This window comes from Megalobrama amblycephala, linkage group LG13 (genome assembly GCF_018812025.1).
Source record: "Megalobrama amblycephala isolate DHTTF-2021 linkage group LG13, ASM1881202v1, whole genome shotgun sequence".
Taxonomy (NCBI): Eukaryota; Metazoa; Chordata; class Actinopteri; order Cypriniformes; family Xenocyprididae; genus Megalobrama; species Megalobrama amblycephala.
The window spans coordinates 5,588,813-5,611,079 of record NC_063056.1 but is presented as its reverse complement, the minus strand read 5'-3'; the positions used below and the strand labels follow the sequence as shown (position 1 = coordinate 5,611,079).

The window sequence follows — 22,267 nt, the reverse complement described above, 5'->3', positions numbered from 1 at the left end:
AAATTTCATCCATGACATTCCACAGCTCTGGCAAATAACCAGACGAGTAGGCATATATGCTAGGCAAACCAACTGGAGGAATTAGATTAAGTAAAAAAAAAAAATGTGTAATACAAATATATAGATAAGAAAACTGGTGCAAAATCAATTAAACATTACTAAAAACTTGGACCCCGTTCCACTAACTAGCCTGGTGCAGCTGATAGGCTTTTATCAGGCACGTAGTGGCACACAAGACTGAACATCTTGGTTAAGCAGACATTATAACCCACTAGCTGAACATCACAGTATATTAGACCCAAGTTCTGCTTTTGATATATAGATCAAAACATTATTTTACACAGGCTAGGAAATCGTGTTGGCAAACACGGTCAGTCACTAGCTTGGTTTAGGTCCTACCTGTCAGATTGTTGCCACTGATTTGTGTAAATGAAAATCTGCCTGACCTACAGTATATGGTGTGCCACAAGGCTTGGTCTCAGACCCTTTGTTGTTCTTGCACTTTAGGTGATAATATTAGGAAACAGAGCATTAGCTGTCACTGTTATGTAGACCAGAAACATCTCTATACTTCTTCCAGATCAGATAAGTTTTCAATGTTGGTGGATGCAAAGAATGTACGTCAAGACATTCCCATTTGCTAAATTCTGATTAACAGAAGCACCTATATACCAAATATCACAACAGGCATTGTGACAACTCTCTCATGAGCATTTTTAGGGAGTAACAGGGGTATTTGTATGGTAACGACGGATCAGTTGATTATCAAAACAGACCGTTTCAGGCTTTAAACCAATACCCAAAGTTTTAACCCAAAGCTTATCTTAAACTTAGTTATACATGGGTAATATTTTGACCCTGTAAGTGTCTCTGGAATGCATATTTAAGTTCAGTTCAGTGTCGTTCACTCACTCTTCCAGTTTCATCTAGAGCCAGAATCACCAGCTTCTCTCCTCCACCATCATGCAGAAGCTGAGGATCAATACGATGATCCAAACTACCACCACTCACTAGAACTTTTTTCAGGTTCATCTGTCTGGAGAACAACACAAGGACAGTGTTAATAGTAGTTATGCATCCATCCAACTGAACGTTTAACTTGGAATTGGAATATCGCATAGAACATTTCCAAATAACAAATCATTTATTCCATGTGTTCAAGTGAACAAAATCTTTATTTTCTGACAAACTGTTGTGTATCAGTAATAAAATAATTCTTAAAAAGCTGCAACCGGGGAAGCATGTTACTCTTTTTTTTTTTTTCCTACATAATTTTTTACTTTCTTTCTTTCTCTCTTTCACGCCATGCCAGCTTCTATACCTATATTCATGGCGAGAGAGAGTTTTAGTTAAAAGAAAAAAAACTAAATAAGATGTTTAAGATTCATTTTTCTAAATTTTCAAATTTGGATTTACTTAATTAAAAACCTCTTCAAAAGAATCAACAGAATAAAACAATTTTCTTAAAAGGGTAGAAGTGTTACAGTGCAGTAAAATATGTTTAATGGGCAGTGGATTCAGGCAAGATGGACACTTTGGATAGTTTTCTCCTGAAAGAAAAATATATGTGTTAGTCTTGAGTGTCCTATCCGGCATCTTGTATAAACAACTTGATTTACTTGCATTTCAGCGAGCTTTACTTTGTTATCTTGACTTTGTCTGAGGCATTTCAGAATGACTAAAACAATACTTTAAATGGTGTGTAATGAGATTGGTCCATTGGTTATTTCAGGTATTCCACAGGCAAAGTCATGCAAGTCTTTTGTTGCACATCCAGGAATTCATTCAGAAAATATGTGTTTCCACCATAGTTTATGCACAAGTTTTATTACCAAATAAAAAAAAATATATATACATATATCTACCTCAATTGAATGCATACATTTGTATGCGCATTTTAAGATTTTATCTGCATCTTGGCATTTATCTAGCATTTTTTATGCAATACCCCAAAATTTGCATAAACATATCTAGTAGCTAGTGTTAAGTACCTGTTGCAGATTATATTTCAAGCTCTAAAAACTGTACAAAACCTGGATCACTAAGACATCATAATGGTCAAACTTTAGTCTGAGCTCTACTCACTTGGAGGCCAGTTTCTTGCACTGATAATCAGCCAGCAGGTACACATCTCCCTTTTCGGTCACGCACACAGTGGCCCCATTGCTCGCTGCCGCCATAGCGATGGTCAAATCCTTGTGGTGCAGAGCGGACACCTGTCGAGGAACAGTCACACACTTCTCTCCATTGGGCTCCAGCAGGTAACCTGAATGTATCACAATGGTAGGACCACAACTTTACATATGGGAAGAGGCAAATGAAGCAGATGCTCTGGTGAAATTTCATGTAGAGGATTTGCTGAACACCTGAGAGATTTTAGATCAGTTAAACAATCTGATTTTTGTCTGCGACAAACAGATCTGAGTGCTTGAGCCTCTTACCAAGTTGACCACCATTTAATCCTACGGTGTATACCGCATCTCGGGTCCAAAGAACGGTGTGGAACCTGCCGGCTGCGACGCCAATCACGGATCTCCCTTTCAGGGACTTAGATGTGACCTGTGGTCAATAGAAAACAACAAAAAATGCAATTTATGGAATTATCCAAAGTTTATCAAATTTGTGATACAGTGCATCATGCAAAAGACGAGAGGTCGGATTCACAAAAATCTTTTTAAAAAGGTACATTAAGTAACTTTTTTTCTTTAAAATTTGCAATTTATATCACGAGTGAGTGTGTCATGAACCCATCTTTCAAACCATGTTTTTGTCTTACCCTGAATCACTATGGTATGCCTATAAGTGTTTATATTTGGACTATTTTAGACCGTTTTGGTCATCACTGCTATGGCGTAGCCCAGTATCTGTGTGACTCGTCATATACATAAACAGAGAGAAGTAGCTCCAGCTGCAAGACGTAGAAGTTTTGTTTATTATCCACTAGAGCACCAAAAGTTACACACTATTTACCTTTAAAAAAAGAAGTTAAGAAATTTGCACTTAGAATTTATCTTAAAGGAATAGTTCACCCAAAAATCAAAATAATCCCATGATTCACTCACCCTCAAGCCATCCTAGGTATATATGACTATCTTCTTTCAGACGAACACAATCAGAGATACATTTAAAAATATCTTTAGTCCTCCAAGGTTTATAATGGTTGTGAATGGTGCCAAATTCTGAACACAGAAAAAATGCATCCATCCATTAAAAAAAAAAAAAAAAAAATGACTCAGAAGGGTTAATAAAGGCCTTTTGAAGCAAAGCGATGTGTTTTTCTAAGAAAAATATCCATATTTAAAACTTTATAAATTCAAATAACGAGCTTCCGGCGGACGACCATACGCATACTGTGTAAGTCGACTTGGGAGGAAGAGCAACCTTTGACCTGACGCGATGACGCACGCGGAGGTGCAGAGAAGAGAGCAAAACAAAACACCGGTCACGAATTAGGCGTCTAAGTTTATGATACTCCTACGTCCTGTGTCATACATCGCGTCAGAGGATTACTCATTTGCCACAAGTCGACTTGCACATTCTGCATGCGGTCTTTCGCCTGAAGCTAGTTGTTTGAATATATAAAGTTTTAAATATGGATATTTTTCTTACAAAAGCACATTCTTTTGCTTCAAAAGGCCTTTATTATCCCCCTGGAGTCATATGGATTCATTTTTTTTTTTTTATGGATGGATGCATTTTTTCTGTGTTCAGAATTTGGCCTACCATTCACAACCGTTATAAACCTTGGAGGACTATGGATATTTTTAAATATATTTCAGATTGTGTTCATCTGAAAGAAGATAGTCATATACACCTAGGATGGCTTGAGGGTGAGTAAATCATGGAAACATTTTCATTTTTGGGTGAACTATACCTTTAAGGCTTTTTCAAATATTTTCTTAAGTCTTATTTTTTCCCAAGAAGGAAATGACATGCTTAAGAGTTATCTAATTGTATAGCGATTCACTGAGTTGATCAGCAAGAAAATACCTTAGAGGCGTCTTTTTGGGCAGCCTGCAGATTGCTGTAATAATCATAAGTGTGCACAGTACTTTAATTGTGACTGACTTGTTGGGAGTTCTGCACTGGGCATCATATTTTTTAATGGGCTGAGTATTATAAATAGTTAATTTTAAAGAGCCAGGCTCAAGATGGTGCATTCATTTGCGATCCGTCTTTTTGTGCTCTCTCTAGAGTGAATGCTTGCTGTGTGGAAGTGTGTGCAAAATTGTTGCAATTATAAAATTAAAATTAAGTAGAATCGAATTTTTAATGAAGCAAGGTTAGAACATGTGTAATCATGACTGATCATGGTTTACATTATCGCTCAATGGTGCCACTTCAAAGTACTACCAATAAATTCGACATTTTACCTTTGGGGATTTATGACAAGTTAGATATTATCCTAACTTTAAGGGGTTATTCATGGTGATCTGTAAGAAAATTATTTTCAAGAAAGTAAATACTACATTCATTTGTAAATAATGTCATTTATTACTCACCCTCACGTCGTTCCACACCCGTTAGACCTTCATTGATCTTCTGAACACAAATTAAGATATTATTAATTAAATCCGATGGCTCAGTGAGGCCTGCATAGACAGCAATGACATTTCCCTTCTCAAGATCCATTAATGCACTAAAAACATATTTAGATCAGTTCATGCGAGTTCAGTGGTTCTATCTTAATATTATAAAGCGACGAGAATATATTTTGTGCACCAAAAAAAAACAACTTTTTAACAATATCTGTGATGGCCGATTTCAAAACACTGCTTCGGAGCGTTATGAATCTTTTGAGTTGAATCAGTGATTCAGATCGCATATCAAACCGCCAAACTGCTGAAATCACGTGACTTTGTCGCTCCGAACCACTGATTTGATTTGTAAAGCTCCAAAGCTTCATGAAGCAGTGTTTTGAAATCAGCCATCAATAGATATTGCTAAAAAGTCATTATTTAGTTTTTTTGGCGCACAAAAAATATTCTCATCGCTTTATAATATTAAGGTAGAAGCACTGAACTCACATGAACTGATTTAAATATGTTTTTAGTACCTTTATGGATCTTGAGAGAGGAAATGTCATTGCTGTCTATGCAGGCCTCGCTGAGCCATCGGATTTCATCAAAAATATCTTAACTTGTGTTCAGAAGATGAACGAAGGTCTTACGGGTGTAGAACAATATGAGGGTGAGAAACAACATTTTCATTTTTGGGTGAACGAACCCTTTAAGAACAGAAACACTTTATTTTAAAGGTGATGTATTTACACGTTACTACATGTAATTACTATAGTATTAACAGTAGTAAATTATGTATAATTACAAGTAACTAACCCGAAACCACACCCAAGCCCTAACTGTAACTCTATAGTAAGTACATGTACCTGTAGTCAATAGTTTTATCCTTTAAAACTCATCTCAGATCACCTGACATATATAAAAAAAATTTTTTTTGCCTGCGATAGCTTGATTGTAACTCTACACCCTTACTTCATTAAGTATACGCAGATCCATGAATATGCAAATTAGTCCCGTCTCCACTCACACCAGCTCAGAGAACCACTCTGTCAACTTTACTGTAGTAAATGCTGCATGGCATGGCAAGTGGAAATACTGGTTTAATTCAGCCATATATGTTTGAACCAGAAACTGGCACAGACACCAGCGATTTCAAAACCTTATTTTTGAGACTGTCTTTAGATCACTGCAGATTTAAAGGATAACTTGATTTTCACCAAAGGGGGTCTTTAAGTAAGAAAATGAGAAGATGCAAATCTGGCCCCAGATTGACCGACCTGTTTGGGAACCTGGCTGGAAGCAGGAGGAGGTGCCAGACCCAGCTGATGGTGGTTGTTGAGCCCAAAAGTGTAGACGTACCCCTCCTCTGTCAGGACGACAGTGTGATCTCGGGCCGCTGCAATCTGTGAGCAGTGATGGGACAAAAGACCCTCCACCATTCGGGGAACCTTTGATGTGAACATAGACACCAAGTCTTAGACAGCAGATGAAGAAATACGTGCATTACCCCACACCAAAACATCTTACCAGATATGTCTGTTCATCACCATGTCCAAGTCGTCCGCCCTGTCCATGTCCACATGTGTACACCTGACCCTTCTGTGACAGGAAGACCGAGTGGAACTTGCACAACACCACCTCAAAAGACACAAACACAACAATGTTGCCATCGTCATTCAAGATCATGTTTGCACAGGTAGGCATGGTCCGCTTTCTGATATTTTCCAACTCATAAGCCATACTTATGTAGCACAAGCACATTTATCCAGCAAAAGATTAAAGTTAAATTTTAGTAAGAAGTTAATTTTGTTTTTGAAAGATGTCTCATGCTCACTGAGGCTGCATTTTTCAATTAAAAGTACAGTAAAAACAGCAATATAGTGAAATTATTACAGTTTAATTGCAATTTAATTGTTTTCCATTGCAATATATTTTAAAATGTAATTTATTCCTGTGAACAAAGCTGAATTTTCAGCATCATTACTCCAGTCTTCAGTGTCACATCTGATATGATGATTTGATGCTCCAGAAACATTTCTTATTAGTGTCATTGTTGAAAACAGTTGTGCTGCTTTGTTTGTTTAAACCTTTAAAAGAACAGTAAGTTCAATAACAGCATTTATTTAAAATAGAAATCTTTTAAAAAATTATAAATGTCCTTATGGTCACTTTTGTAGAGAAGAGGATTAGGGCCAAGCAATAATAAAAAAATAAAACCATCTCGAAATTAAAGTTGTTCAATTTCAAGAAAAAAGTCGAGATAAAATGTTGAGAATAAACTCGTTAAATTACGAGAAAAAACTCGTTAAATTTCGAGAAAAAAGTCAAGATAAAATGTTGAGAATAAACTCATTAAATTACGAGAAAAAAGTTGTTAGATTATGAGAACAAATTCGTTAAATTATGAGAAAAAAAGTCGTTAAATTTCGAGAAAAAAGTCAAAATAAAATGTTGAGAATAAAGTCATTATATTACAAGAAAAAACTCAAATTTCAAGAAAAAAGTCGAGATAAAATGTTGAGAATAAACTCGTTAAATTACGAGAAAAAAGTCTAGATAAAACGTTGAGAATAAAGTCATTAAATTACGAGAAAAAAGTTGTTAGATTATGAGAACAAATTCGTTAAATTGAGAAAAAAGTCGTTAAATTTCGAGAAAAAAGTCAAAATAAAATGTTGAGAATAGTCATTAAATTACAAGAAAAAACTCAAATTTCAAGAAAAAAGTCTAAATAAAATGTTGAGAATAAGCTCGTTAAATTCCGAGAAAAAACTCGTTAAATTCCGAGAAAAAACTCGTTAAATTACGAGAAAAAACTCGTTAAATTACGAGAACAAATTTGTTCTCGTAATTTAATGACTTTTTTCCTCATAATTTAATGAGTTTATTCTCAACATTTTATCTCGACTTTTCTCGAAATTTAACGAGTTTATTCTCAACATTTTATCTCGACCTTTTTCTCGAAATTTAACTAGTTTTTTCTCGTAATTTATCGAGTTTATTCTCAACATTTTATTTAGACTTTTTTCTCGAAATTTAACAACTTTAATCTCGAAATGGTTTTATTTTTTTATTATTGCTTGGCCCTAATCCTCTTCTGTACTTTTGATCAATTTAATGCATCAGTACTTAATAAAAGAAGTAATTTCGAAAAGAAAAAAAAAAAAAAAAAAAAAAAAGTACTGACCCCAAACTTTTGAATGGTAGTATATGTGAAATGACTGAAAGAAATTAACCCATAAATTGTCCTTTTTTATGATTTCATTTTTCATCTCATAATTCTATTTTACCAAGAAATAGGTCTTGTTGTCATTAAATATTTGATCAAGATCCTTAGACAAGACGCTATGGTGATGTGGTAGTCAGTCCGAAATCATTTTACTTTCATAAATTCATACACACAAACACACTTCCTGCAAAATCACTGACTGATTTGGCAGAATCAGTTTTAGACACAACCAGTGAGACAAGCTGGTTAAATGTCACTGCAAAAATATCAAAGCAAGTGCAAATGGAAAAAAAAAAAGAAAAAAAGAAAAAAAATTCTCTCAGAACAATTTTTACTTTGCAATGACATTTAGACATCTTTTTAGACAAGTCTGCCAAATACTTTTGAGGCCGCTGTAAATACGATAGACAAATTCACAGTGGTGAGATTATAGGTAAATTAAGAACTGAAACAGGCCAGAATGAACCTGCAGTGTTCTGCTCATCATAAGGGCTTGACTTTTAGCCATGACAGCTCTGCCCTTTCTCTGCAGAGCATGCCAGCTCTGGATTGGCTCGGAGTCGACTACAGCGGGGCAGGGGTGCCAGGGTCAACATCATCATTAATTTAACACTCCTCAAGGCCAAAACAGAAGTAAGAGATGTTCTGTAAAGCATCCAAACTCTGCGGGCAAAGAATTGACTGGCACCTGCTCTCACTCGCATTCTCAACGCTTATTTAATCTGCTGCTGTTATCCCTGAATGGATATTTTAATATTTAACTGAAAGCATCTGCAGAACAGCGTGGCACGTCACAATGCGCTAAGGGGGCATGGGAGAGCCGATGAAAGGGTCGGGAAACAGGATCCGCCATCACAATGAGCACTGTAAAATTAAAGGACTGCCCTGCACTTCAGAAATTAATCAGCCGACTGTAAGTAGACACAAAAGACTGAACAATTAAAAATGATATGCGTTGCTGAAGTGTCTTTTCATAGGTGAGAAGCATCTCTAGAAGATTCCCATCATCCTAAATGGTTGACAGATTTGGCTTACTACATTCGTTTTGATAACCCCATTGGTTCTTCTCCTTTCAAAAATGTCCAAATCTCAAATGAAAGGCTGACAATGGGATCATGCAACACTACTAGATCATATTTCCCATCCACATATGAGCACATGTTGGTTATCCATCCAAAATGCAAATGAGTCCTCGCTATGACCACGGAAAAAAGGGAAACTTATACACCGTTAAAAGCATGATGTTGGCATGAGTTGAGCTTTCAGGTTCAAGTATGCCAAAGCAGTGACAATCACCTAAGTGCTCAAGCACATCTGCTAAACGCCGAGTTCCAACACAAAGAGCTTCCCTCCATCAACGGGAACATAGTTTTCATCCTCGAGGGCATTTCCAAGAACAAAAGAGGTTTAAGTCTCCTCAGATGGTTTGCAAGGACCCTTGGAGATCTTTGTTTTGAAGGAGGTCCCCTGTGAGAAGCCTGTTATCAAGGCAACACTAGCAGGTCCTCTGTTTGTATCCACACAAAACCCTGGGGAGTTAACCCTGAGGCCCTGTTTGCATAAACCCTGAGGAATTGCATTGCAGATGAGGATTTCATAACATTATGCGCCTCATCAGCAAAAAATTAAACTAGATAGAAGTAATATGATAAAGAGTGAGAGTGACCACATTGGAAAAAAAAAAAAAAAAAAAAAACAAGAATTGTAAATGTTTTTATTATTGCAGTATTTATAATAAATGATATATCTGTGCACATCATAATATTTTGATTAAAGATTAAGGCACATGAATTAAAAAAAAAAATCTTCCCCTCCCTCTGAGAGTGGTTTGAGTCCTGTTTTACTGAGAGGAGTTTCTCTGTGGAGATCGGTCAGTTTCATTCATCGCCTGCTTCTGTTACGGGCGGGGTGCCGCAGGGCTCCATTTTAGGCCCGATTAAATTTTCCTTATATATGCTCCCCATACGTTACATTTCTGAATTTCATAAGGTTCCATATCACATTTATGCAGATGATACCCAGTTGTACATGTCAATAAACCCTGGGTCAAAGTCCTTATCTGATTTGTTAGCCTGCGTAAATGACATCAAAAGCTGGATGGGTGGAAATTCTTCAGTTAAATGAAAACAAAACTGAAGTCATTTTATTTGGTTCCCCCCCATTTGGTACATGGTCTGACTCCCAGTTTAGGTCCTCTGTAAGCAAATATCCGCACTTATGTAAAGAACCTGGGTGTTGTTGTTGACTCAGAGTTAAAATTCGACAAGCAAATAATCTCTGTTGTTAGAGCTAGTTTTTTCCAGCTTAGTGGTTTACGGAAATTGAAAGCTTTTCTATCTTTTGGTGACCTAGAGACAGTTATTCATGCCTTCATTTCAACAAGGCTTGATTACTGTAATGCTTTATGTGCTGGAATCAACCAGTTTTCCCTATCACGTTTGCAATTAGTTCAAAATGCTGCAGCTCGCTTTTTGACGGGAAAGAAAAAACGTGAGCACATCACCCCTATTTTGGCACAATTACATTGGTTACCAGTCAAATTTAGAATTGACTACAAGGTTTTAGTTTTCGTATTTAAAGCCTTGCACGGTCTGGCTCCAGTTTATATCTCAGACTTTATTTGTCCATATTCTACTCAAAGAACTCTCAGATCATCTTCTGATAAATTATTAGCCGTTCCATTGTCTCGCCTGAAATCTAAAGGTGAAAGAGCCTTTTCCGTATTTGCCCCTAAGCTGTGGAATTTGCTACCTTGGTCAATTAGGTTTTCCTCCTCCCTATCTGTATTTAAGTTATCTCTGAAAACATATCTTTTTTCACAGGCCTATTCATACATTTTTAGATCTGTTAGTCTTAGTGAGTTAAAATCTTAGTCTTGATTTTATTTGGTTTTATAGTTTATGTTGTCGATTTTCATACAAGAAATAGTAAGTATGACTTATCTTTTTATTGTGTTATTGTGAAGCACTTTGGTCAGCGAAAATGTAGTTTAAAGGTGCTAAATAAATAAAAGTGACCTTGAATTCTCCTTTTCTGAGGTAACACTTTATTTTGATCGTCCACTTTAGACATTCCACTGAATAAGTAACTTTGTGACTACATGTCAACTAATTCTCAGAGTATTTGACTGTCTGCTTAATCTCTGCTTTATCTCTTTTGCTAACCCTACCGGTCAGCTTATTCTACTAACCCGAACCCTAAACTAACAGTCTACTAGAGTTTACGGTAACATTTTATAATAACTGCACGCTTTGAAGCATTAGTTAAGCATTAGTAAATAGTTTATTCATTATTTAAAGCATGTTATTTAAAGCATTTAACGTGTTTAAAAACTGTATTTTCATACTTTATTAATAATCAATTTATAATTTCTAAATTATTACATTATTTACAAATTAGGAGTTATTTAGGAGTTGTCAGTGGTTCATAAGATCATTTAGGAAGTGTAAGTAAATGATTAATAAACTGTTTAAAGGTGCCCTAGAATTAAATATTGAATTTATCTTGGCATAGTTGAATAACAAGAGTTCAGTACATGGAAATGACATACAGTGAGTCTCAAACACCATTGTTTCCTCCTTCTTATATAAATCTCATTTGTTTAAAAGACCTCCGAAGAACAGGCGAATCTCAACATAACACCAACTGTGGCGTAACAGTTGGGATCATTAATATGTACGTCCCCAATATTTGCATATCCCAGCTCATCTTCAAGGCATTACACAAGGGCAGAACGTCTGGATGTGCACAGCTGAATCATCAGACTAGGTAAGCAAGCAAGAACAATTTTGAAAAATGGCAGATGGAGCAATAATAACTGACATGATCCATGATAACATGATATTTTTAGTGATATTTGTAAATTGTCTTTCTAAATGTTTCATTAGCATGTTGCTAATGTACTGTTAAATGTGGTTAAAGTTACCATCGTTTCTTACTGTATTCACGGAGACAAGAGAGCCGTCGCTATTTTCATTATTAAACACTTGCAGTCTGTATAATTCATAAACACAACTTCATTCTTTATAAATCTCTCCAACAGTGTGTAATGTTAGCTTTAGCCACGGAGCACTATCAAACTCATTCAGAATCAAATGTAAACATCCAAATAAATACAATACTTACACGATTAGACATGCTGCATGACGAACACTTTGTAAAGATCCATTTTGAGGGTTATATTAGCTGTGTGAACTTTGTTTATGCTGTTCAAGGCAAGCGTGAGCTCCGGGGGCGGGGGAGCACGAGAATTAAAGGGGCCACAACCTATATATCGGTGCATAGTTAATGATGCCCCAAAATAGGCAGTGAAAAAAATGAATGAAAAAAAATCTATGGGGTATTTTGAGCTGAAACTTCACAGACACATTAAGGGGACACCTTAGACTTATATTACATCTTTTAAAAAGACGTTCTAGGGCACCTTTAAACATTCATTTATACATATTATTTAGACATAGTAATAGTTACTTAGTGTCTTAATAAATGCTTTATTAACATATTCCTACTGCAATTTATGATTAATTCAGGTAATTATAAAACATTTAGAAGTGGTCAGTTAACTATTTTATGAGCTCATCTAAAGTGAAGACTATTCATGCTTTGTAAAGCTTTTATAAATGAGATTTAAAGGTTCAGTGATCTTCTACACTGCTGTTCTCTAATGTTAGTACTGAGGTAGTTTTGACACTAGGAATACGTGTTAATAAAGCATTTATTTTCAAGTGTGCATTTATTTTCAAGAATGCAAGTGTGCATTCAAATGCGATTTCAATCCCCCGCATGCAAATATCTCCCAATATGGAAGCTATCTTAGGCTGGGCTGTGTATTTGCAATCATCTCTTAGCACTGTATCATAATGAAGAAAAATTTGGTCTCTATTCGCACTGTTAATATTGAGAAAGAGTACTTTGATTATGGTTGTACTTATTGTTTGCACTTAAGACTAAGATGAAACTTATTGTTATTTATACTGTTTTTATTTCTAAGATCAATTTATGGAAAGGAGTTCAGTTAGGAGGTCAAAAGTTGAAGCTCATAAATCATGTACAGTAAGATCAGAAGAGACTCATAAAAAAAAATCATACAGGAGAAAAGCCAGTCAGTTGAGTTTGTGGATGATAATTCGTACTCAGAAAGTAGAACTGAAATGACATTCATTAACTGATGATTAGTTAAAACATTTCAACTGCACCTGCAGACTATTTTCCTAGTCATGTATTTCATCACTGAGGATCTCTTAAAAATACTGTGTAAAAATCTCATCTCGTTCTCGTGAACTCAATCTCATGTCTCCGTCTCGTGAGCTAACCGTCTCGTCACACCCCTACAAGTTACTTATGTTGAGTTAGCAGAACATCTAAAGTGGACCAACAAAATAAAGTGTAACCAAAAAAAATAAATAAATAACCTGAACAACATTTACCTGCTTCACATAGATCCCAGACCTTGAAAACAGGTCCACGATCTCAGGATGGTGTCTGCTCTCCTGGTTTCCATGTCCAAGACTAAAATTTGTGTTGCTTCCCCAAGTGTATACTTCAGCAGGGTCTGCGATGAGATCAGAACAAGAACACAAGTTAATGATTGTTATCCGCTTGTTTTGACACACTGAATACCGTTTCCAGGTCCATTTCAAGTAAGAATACTATCTCAACAGCCATTTATGAGCACTATTTATTCATCTCACACAATTTAAGCTAAGCTTTGAGAACTCATGGTGTACGTTGCAGTATTCAGGTTTACAGCATCCTGGACATCAATATTGTAACGATTCATAAGAAGAATCACTGCCTGTCCAACAGAGATTTTAGTATGGAGATAAAGGTTAGGATCATGATATTTCTGCAGTCTTACAGTTTATATTAGCACCATTTGTTGTTTGCTTTAGGGATCTGAAAGAGCGTTGGACCCAGAAATTGTGACATGTGACAACTTTTGGTTTACTGATTTAAGGTTTAACCAAAAATAAACTCTTTCATTTTCTCTCATTTTAAACTCTCTCTCCTTATGTCATTCCAAACCAGCATTTGAAAATGTTCCTTAGATTTCATTTTGAAAAATGTCCTTGTTCTTTTCCACTGAATGAAAGTAGTCAGTGACCATAGACTGTGAAGCATCCCAAAAGAGTACAAGATTGTCAGATATCATTGACACTTACACTCATTCAAACTTACAGCATAAAGACACAAAACATCAGTTTTGACATCAATGAAACCAAACACCATTGGCGTTCTGACAGGTCTCAAAGCAGGATGCCATGAGGCAAGCTTGGAGACACAAAAGTGCCATAGCAGAGGGGAACATTTTTATAAAACATTTATATAAAAACTAAAGTCACTAGTCACTGGTCATATGAACTACTGTTATGGTGGTTTGTCATCATTTTTGGAGCATGACAAGCACTGGACGCTGTATGCTTTTACTGCATGAAAATATTTAAATACATCATAATTTCTCAAAAGATCTAATTTTGTTAAAAAGAATCATACAGGTCTGGAACAATGAGGATAAATAAGAACAGAATTTTCATTTTAAGGTTTTAGTGTTATAAATACTATATTAACACTGATACAATCATAATCATATTTTAAAGGTCCCGTTTTTCGTGGTTTTTTGAAGCTTTGATTGTGTTTATAGTGTGCAATATAACATGTGTTCATGTTTCGCGTGTAAAAAAACACAGTATTTTTCACATAATTTACTTATCTGTATACCGCTGTTTCCACTGTCATAAAAACGGGCTGATGACTTCCTTGTTCTATGAAGTCCCTCCTTCAGAAATACGTAACGAGTTCTGATTGTGCCAGCGGTTCCTGTGTTGTGATTCGACAGCTCTGAGCGCACCGTGCCCGGAAAAGTCACGCCTCTTACCATAACGTGGAGATGCACACGCTCAGTGTTATTGTAAACATGTCTTTAATTTTACCCTATCAATTTGAGCCGGAATCAGACCCGGTGATTGGACTGCGGGATGAAAATAACAGCGTTTCGACGACATGGCGACAAACACACTCTACAAACGCAACTCTTGTGTATTCCTGTGGGCGGAGGTTAGTCAAAAAACTGTTTTAGTGACGTCATTAAAGAAGGAAGTAGAGGGATGTAGTCCAAACTGGCCGTTCGATGTAGGCGACTTCTGTTAAATAAAATATCTCGCTTGGCATTGAACTTTGAGCTTTAAAATTTTACAGATTTTATTTATACTCTAACAACAACATTACACACTAACTAAAGTTTGAAACATGGGATCATGAAGAACGGGACCTTTAAAATGAAAATTATCCCAAGTTTTACTCACCCTCAAGCCATCCTAGCTGTACAGTTGTGGTCAGATTTATTGGCACCCTTGATAAATATGATCAAAGATGACTGTAAAAATAAATCTGCATTATTTGATCTTTAATTCACAAAATTATCAAAAATCTAATCTTTCATTGAAGGAAAAGAATTGAAAGTGGAAATAAATGTTTATGAAATAAATGTTTTTCTCCAAAACACATTGGCCACAATTATTGGCACCCTTTTATTCAAAACTTTTTGCAACCTCCTTTCTGCCAAGATAACAGCTCTGAGTCTTCTTCTATAATGCCTGATGAGTTTGGAGAACACCTGACAAGAGATCAGAGACCATTCCTTCATGCAGAATCTCTCCAGATCCTTCAGATTCCCAGATCCATGCTGGTGCTTCTTCTCTTCAGTTCACTCCACTCATTTTCTTTAGGGTTCAGGTCAGAGGACTGGGATGGCCATGGCAGAAGCATCATTTTGTGCTCACTGACACATTTTTGTGTTGATTTTGATGTTTGTTTTGGATCATTGTCCTGATGGAAGATCCAACCATGGCCCATTATTGGATTTCTAGCAGAAGCGGTCAGGTTTTGATTTATCTGTTGGTATTTGATAGAATCCATGATACCATGTATCTGAACAAGATGTCCAGGACCTCCAGCAGAAAAATAGGCCCACAGCATTAAAGATCCAGCAGCATATTTAACCGTGGGCATGGGGTACTTTTTATCCATGTGTGCACCAAACCCATCTGGTGGGTTTGCTGCCAAAAAGCTCTTTTTTTAGTTTCATCTGACCATAGAAGCCGGTCCCGTTTGAAGTTCCAGTCTTGTCTGACAACTGAATATGCTGGAGATTGTTCCTAGATGAGAACAGAGGATTTTTCTTGAAACCCTCCCGAACATCTTGTGGGGATGTAGGTGTTGTTTGATAATTTTTTTTAGGCTTTCTGAGACTCAAGACTCAACTAATCTCTGCAATTCTCCAGCTGTGATCCTTGGAGAGTCTTTGGCCACTCAAACTTTCCACCTCACTTCACATTAGGACGATTTTCAATGTTTTAGGTATTTTCTTACAGACACTTTCTATTTAGTGAAGCCCAACAATCTTTTGCTGCACATCAGAACTATATTCTTTGGATTTACTCATTGTGATGAATGATTAAGGGAAATTGCCCTTTGTATTTCCTCATGTTTATACTCCTGTGGAACAGGAAGTCATGGCTAGACAATTTCATGTTTATGATCACCCTGGTGTGCTAAAAAAAAAATGTAAATAAGAACGGGAATATACTTCAGAGATATTTTACTCATAAAAAAATTCTAGGGGTGCCAATAATTGTGGCCAACGTGTTTTGGAGAAAAACATTTATTTCATAATGTGATTTCACCCCCCAACTTTCAATTATTTTCCTTCAATGAAAGGTTAGATTTTTGCTGATTTTATGAATTAAAGATCAAAACGACAAACAATGCAGATTTATTTTTATAGTCATTTTTGATCATATTTACCGAGGGTGCCAATAATTCTGACCACCACTGACCATCCTATTGTGTTCATCAGAAAGAAGAAAGTCATATACACTTAGGATGGCTTGAGGGTGAGTAAAGCTTGGGGTAATTTTCAGTTTAAAGTGAGCTAATTATTTAAGAAAGACATTAACCCAATGTAATTACCAGTGTTTCTGAAGACAACATGAGCTGGGCGGTCCTTCATGGTGAGGTCTAGGACAGAAAGTCCCTCCTTGTCCTGGATGGACAGCACTCCACCATGCTGGAACACAAAGACATATGGACCAATGAAAGAAACAATGGTAACAATAGAACAGGGAAGAAAAGATAACGCAGTTCCAGTGACTTACGTTCCACTGGGTTTCAAAATCTGCAGTAGTTTTCCACTCACCAAGGCCAATTAGTTAGGCATCATTTGCTCATTTTGAGATTAGTGGCCTAAAACTATAATACCAACTTAGCCAAATGAACAAAAATGTTTAAATAGTTGTGTGACAGTACCAGAATCGACCAGCTTTGGATGCAAATGTACATTTTCGGTTTTCGGTTTACATTTTAAAAGATGAAGTGTGCAACTACAATTTCATTTTTGTGCATCATTTAACTTCATTAAATTGCTTCAAAAAGTATATTGGCATTATACTGGCCATTGGTCACCCTTCTCTCTAATATTGGCATTGGTTAATGGAAAAATCATATTAATGAACCAGTTCTCACCTTGAGGAGCGTCATAAGGCAGTGAATTTGCCCATAGAAGGCGCTGCGATGCAGTGCGGTCCACCCTGATTCCTTGTCCTTTGCCAGCAGGTCAGCGCGTTTACAGTCCAGGAGCCATTGAAGCAGGTCACGCTTACCCAGAGAGGCAGCGAGGTGCAGAGGTGTGCGCCCAAACTCATCCCGCAGCGTAGCTGCATTGTGACAGTGGACAGACAGGTAAGCCCGCAGACTACCCTCTGAACCACTGGTCAAAGCGGCTATCACTTCCTCAGCGTGCCTTACAGAACGGCACTTTGGTGTGCAGTCTGGGATTCCCAGACTCATTTTAGCTTTCCCCTCAAGCTGAGTCACAACCCCAGAGTTATCCAAAACACCCACAAGCTTGTGCTTAAATGTCTCAAACGTTCTAGCAATCAATTTCTCAAACAACTGTAATACATTAAGGAAAACAAAACGAAAAAAAAAAACAGGGGATATGTTCAGCGTTGCTGTGAATTTAGGGCGCTAGAATTGTGCATGTGTTGAGGTTCCACGGCACCCTAGCGGCCCCAGAGAGAAGATCTACCTCATCTCAGTCCACCATGTCAGCAACACATTTGACAAAACCTTTGCAACAATCATTAGCATCAAAGAAAATACACATTTTTCTGTACAAAATCATACAAATATATTCCAGTTGACCCAAAAATAAGTTAACTTGTAATCTGTGTATCGTATTTTACAAAAGGCAAATCCTTCAGTTCTTTGTACTGTCCATTCAAAGAGTCCAACTTTGAGGGGAAAGACTCCTCCCCCCCAAAACTCTTCACCATTTAAGCCTCCATAATTGCAAAAGGTGCCTAAAAAGAGAGAATGGCTATCAGATTAATATCCCAACAACAATCCCACAAAAACTGAAATTAAGCTGCACATCATACTAGGGGTTGAACGACCTCAGATTAATCACTGTTATGTGATTAAACTCAAGCCGACTAATTGCTGTTGACGTTAAAAAAAAAAACACAAAAAAACATAAGAGATGGGAATGCTTTGCAACATGCCACTATTTGCAACTAGATGCTACACTGAAAAAATATATTTTTTGATGCTGTTCACTTTATTTAAACAACTTATTTTGATTCAACACCATTGTATCAGGTTTCTGGTTTAAATGTGATTGATTCATGTTAAATTGACTTGAAACGATTACTCTTTGACTTAACTTGGTTTCATATTAAAATAACATGTTTCAATCAAGTAAACCCAACCAGGACTCAATCAAACATGATTTTCACTTCCCATCATGCTTTGCAAAGGGGCTGAACTAGGAGTGTAAATGTTGAAATAAAGTGTTATTTTAAGCAGTTTTTAGGAAGATGAGAAAATGGAAAGACTTTTTAATGTTTACTGTTCTATTATGTTGGTATTTAAAAGTTTCTGTTAATTAATAGTTTTAGGGCATTGTAAGCCTATGTTGATTGTAAAACCATTGCAACCAATGGACTTATGATCAATTTAGGCTTTACAATGTTTTTGGTTAAGGCAATTTAGGATGAATCCAGTATCACATCTAGATTTCTAACACAGAACATCACAAAAGTTATGTAAATCACAAAATTAAACAAGAAGAATTAATTGTAAAAATCAATGTATATGAAAACAATTTATTTTTTATTTATTTATTTATTGCTTTTTATTTATTTTATTTTAAATGAACACAATTGATTGGATTTTACTTGTCTCAATCATGTGGAACCACTGTCCATGACTGAATTGAGTAAGTTGGACATAACTATTGTACATAGATTCTTCCTCAGTCAGTTGTTTTGTCACAACTCAAGGATTTTGCATAGAGCAAAAATAAACCTTTAATGTTAATAAAAACTAAGTTGGTTGTGTTGACCCAACGCAAGTACATTAAATTGGAATAACAGAATTGCATAATGCTGAAATAAAGCAACTTAATCATGTGGAAACCCTTTCCATAATTTTTTTTTTATGTTAATTCAAAGAGTTATTTTTTTGAGTGTAAAGTCTGTGAACAAACTTTGATGTTGGCTTGAGAAGCACAAACCTCGAGCCGAGACACACACTCGAGTGGCCTTGTGCACAGCTGCAGCATTTGACAGAACGCTGCCCACGAGGCTATTGCTCCGATATAACTGCTTATTTTTATCAGTTATTTTGTCTGCGTCATTATATCATTCTAAATCAGATACAGATAAAGTAGCACAGTAAGATTACATTTATTTGAATTATGAGAGAGCGACTGCATGTGTGGATTAATCCTACCTGTTTGTGCAGTGTCTCTCTACTAATTACCAAACTGTGGGTTTTAGGTACTTCAAAAACTGAAAGAAATATATGCTGACACTTTTCAATGTTTAAACTATTTTATTGCAAATCACAGGACAGCGTTGACAGTAAGTTTCTGCGCTCCTGAATGTTTCTGTTTGCACACAATCTGCTCATGATGTGCGAGCTATACTGTATGTGTGAGTGTTACAATGTAGCAGCACATTAGTTTAGAATTTACCTGTACAACAAACTGTTTAAAACGTTCACCCAATCAATATTAGGGATATTGTTTTTTTGATGTCAACTTAAGCATTAAGGTCAACTAGTCTGTGCAACCCCTACATTTATCAAAGCACTCCTGTTGTGCTTTTATTCGTGACTAAACACCCTTGGAAAACATCTTTTTAAAATAATCAGTTTAGTTCCGATTCAAACATGTAAAAAAAAAAAAAATATGCATAATATAAGTGGGTGTTTATTCAATTATGGGCACTTTTGGACTGTAGATTTTTAAAAATTCAGCACTCCTTTTAAAAAAAACTTGCTTTTAAACTAGTTTGTCTACAAACAATAACCAACAGTGGACTTTGTTGCAATTATAGTAATAAAATGTACTAAGGTGTAGCTTGATGACGGCAAGTTTGAGCGCGGAATCTTGGGACATGTGGTCTTCACATCACAGCCGGTGAAAATAATCGGGATAGGACTCGGGAAGAAATCATCTTCATGGATGCGATTATTAATGTTACTGTAGTATGAAGCAGAGCAGGACCGAGTGTTGTGGGAGCTGAACGAGGAGCTGGAGCGATTGATCAACACACGCCTCACGAGCAGCAGAACTTTCATTACGACACATTCGACACATCCGCTTCCGCTTTTCCGGTCATGAGTATGAGGTAACGCAGCTCTGTTTATCATATTAGATACATTTGAGTGTGTTGAAAATGATGTTATAACGTTACTCTGTGCGTTCGCTCGGCGGCTGCTGTGAGACACTGTTACACACTGCAGTAAGATAGATCGATTTTACAATATCATATTAAATACTGGATGGCTTGTGTTGATAAATGACTTAATGGAATTATATTGTATGATGGAGAAAATGCTGTATTACTGTTACTAAAAATAAAGCTGTATCTGATTATGCTATGTTAGCTACTTCACAAAATAGTGTTTTTCTCTGAGGCATGGTAAAGCATGGTACTCGCAAAAAAAAAAAAAAAAAAAAAAATCAAGAAAATTAGATTTAAACAAGAAGACTAAACGTTGTTGAGCTATATAACAATAATTAGTTTTCTGTCTATAAATATATCAAAACAGTTGTTCCCTTGTTTATTAAAACATGTAATATATTAAAGCCTCTTTGGTGTTTCCATGGTTTCTACAAAATACAACCGGAAACCGAGGGTAACGCGGGTATGACACAATTGACAGGCGACTCCTCACACTTCCCGGAGCCTTGGTTAAAATTGCAATTATCTCACGATTAACAAATAGTTGCAAACATTTGAGATATTTTAAGTACTCAACTGAACAAAATATATAACACTGGCCTAGTGGTTTTTGGATATTTTACTGCAAAATCTTACATATTGCACCTTTAAAACAAATCTATACAAAATATGAATTAGAAAGCAGTTAAAAAACAATGACAGAATGATGCAAAGTTTTCATATCTTTTCATGTGACCTTCATAAAATCAATCAATCAATCAAAAAAAAAAAAATGTTAAATCTGTTAACTAATAATAAAAAAATAATAAAAAGTGCATATAGTTGAAGAAACAGCCCAGCGTTATCAAGTGCCACACTTGGCAGAGCAGCAGTTTGACACCTCCATCTGCTAAATACGCCTTCAGCCTTCAGTCTTACTGCATCCGTTTCTGGATATTTAATGATAACCTTGTGATCCTAAATCCAAAATGCAATACTTTAAACTATTAAAACGCACATAATTGAGCAAATAAGCCAAATGAACCCGTTTGTTTACACCTGGGAGACTACAAACCTCTCACTCACTCCATATAATGTCAGGCAAGCTACACAATCATCAAGTTTAATATATCGTGGAAAGAATTAGCGCATTAAAACACGAACAGATCGAGTATATAAATAATGAGTGACAAGAGATCTGTCACGAAGTCTCTGTTGAGTCACTGACACATCACCATCATTTTCATCAACCATATTGGGCTGAACTATGTTCTGACAGACTGCCAGATTACAAGACAATGCGCGCATATCTCTCGCTCACCTGACGCTAGATGAAAGAAAAGGCCATGTTTGTGTTTTCCCCCATGCGGCAGATCCAGAGAAACATCTTTAAAGGAAAGCTTGGTGTTTTGCAGTAAATATGTTGCAGCAGAGTTAGTCGATTAAGTAAGATCTAGAGGTGGAGGCACACAGGAGTAAAGCGAATTCTGATTGGCCCATTAGTCATGGATCCTTACATTTCATTGGACAATTCAACTTGCAGCCTTGTATCGTTATTTGTCATTGGACAGTTCGGCATGTAAAAGACTTAACAGCTTATAACCAGTCTTGTGACATAAACATAAGCCTTATTTTAATGGAGGCACTCGAGTTATTTATAATATGCATCCGTGGCTTGTTAGACGGACTCCACTTGCTGGTGACTCCACTCCCAGTTGGCAAGGGAGTCCCCTCTCTTGCGTCAGCGCTGTGGGGGCGGGGCTTATGGGGCATACCTTCCACATGAGTCA

At 36.4% G+C, this 22,267-nt stretch overlaps 1 protein-coding gene across 4 annotated transcripts in view; it reads right to left on the bottom strand.

Moving 5' to 3' along the window:
- Window positions 1–21,970, bottom strand: part of ibtk (inhibitor of Bruton agammaglobulinemia tyrosine kinase) — a 57,458-nt gene extending 35,488 nt beyond the window's left edge. For 2 of the 4 annotated variants that reach the window (XM_048151933.1, XM_048151932.1), the window contains exons 1-9: window positions 21,799–21,970; window positions 17,269–18,107; window positions 16,717–16,813; window positions 13,176–13,300; window positions 6,048–6,158; window positions 5,798–5,968; window positions 2,442–2,559; window positions 2,086–2,266; window positions 913–1,036 (exon numbers count right to left, since the gene is read on the bottom strand). In XM_048151933.1, the coding sequence (XP_048007890.1) occupies window positions 913–1,036; window positions 2,086–2,266; window positions 2,442–2,559; window positions 5,798–5,968; window positions 6,048–6,158; window positions 13,176–13,300; window positions 16,717–16,813; window positions 17,269–17,592 (1,251 nt within the window). In that variant the 5' untranslated portion in view covers window positions 17,593–18,107; window positions 21,799–21,970. The remainder of the gene's footprint in view (window positions 1–912; window positions 1,037–2,085; window positions 2,267–2,441; window positions 2,560–5,797; window positions 5,969–6,047; window positions 6,159–13,175; window positions 13,301–16,716; window positions 16,814–17,268; window positions 18,108–21,798) is intronic. The other 2 variants (XM_048151931.1, XM_048151930.1) reach the window with 2 other exon arrangements.
- Between the last annotated feature and the right edge of the window lie 297 nt (window positions 21,971–22,267).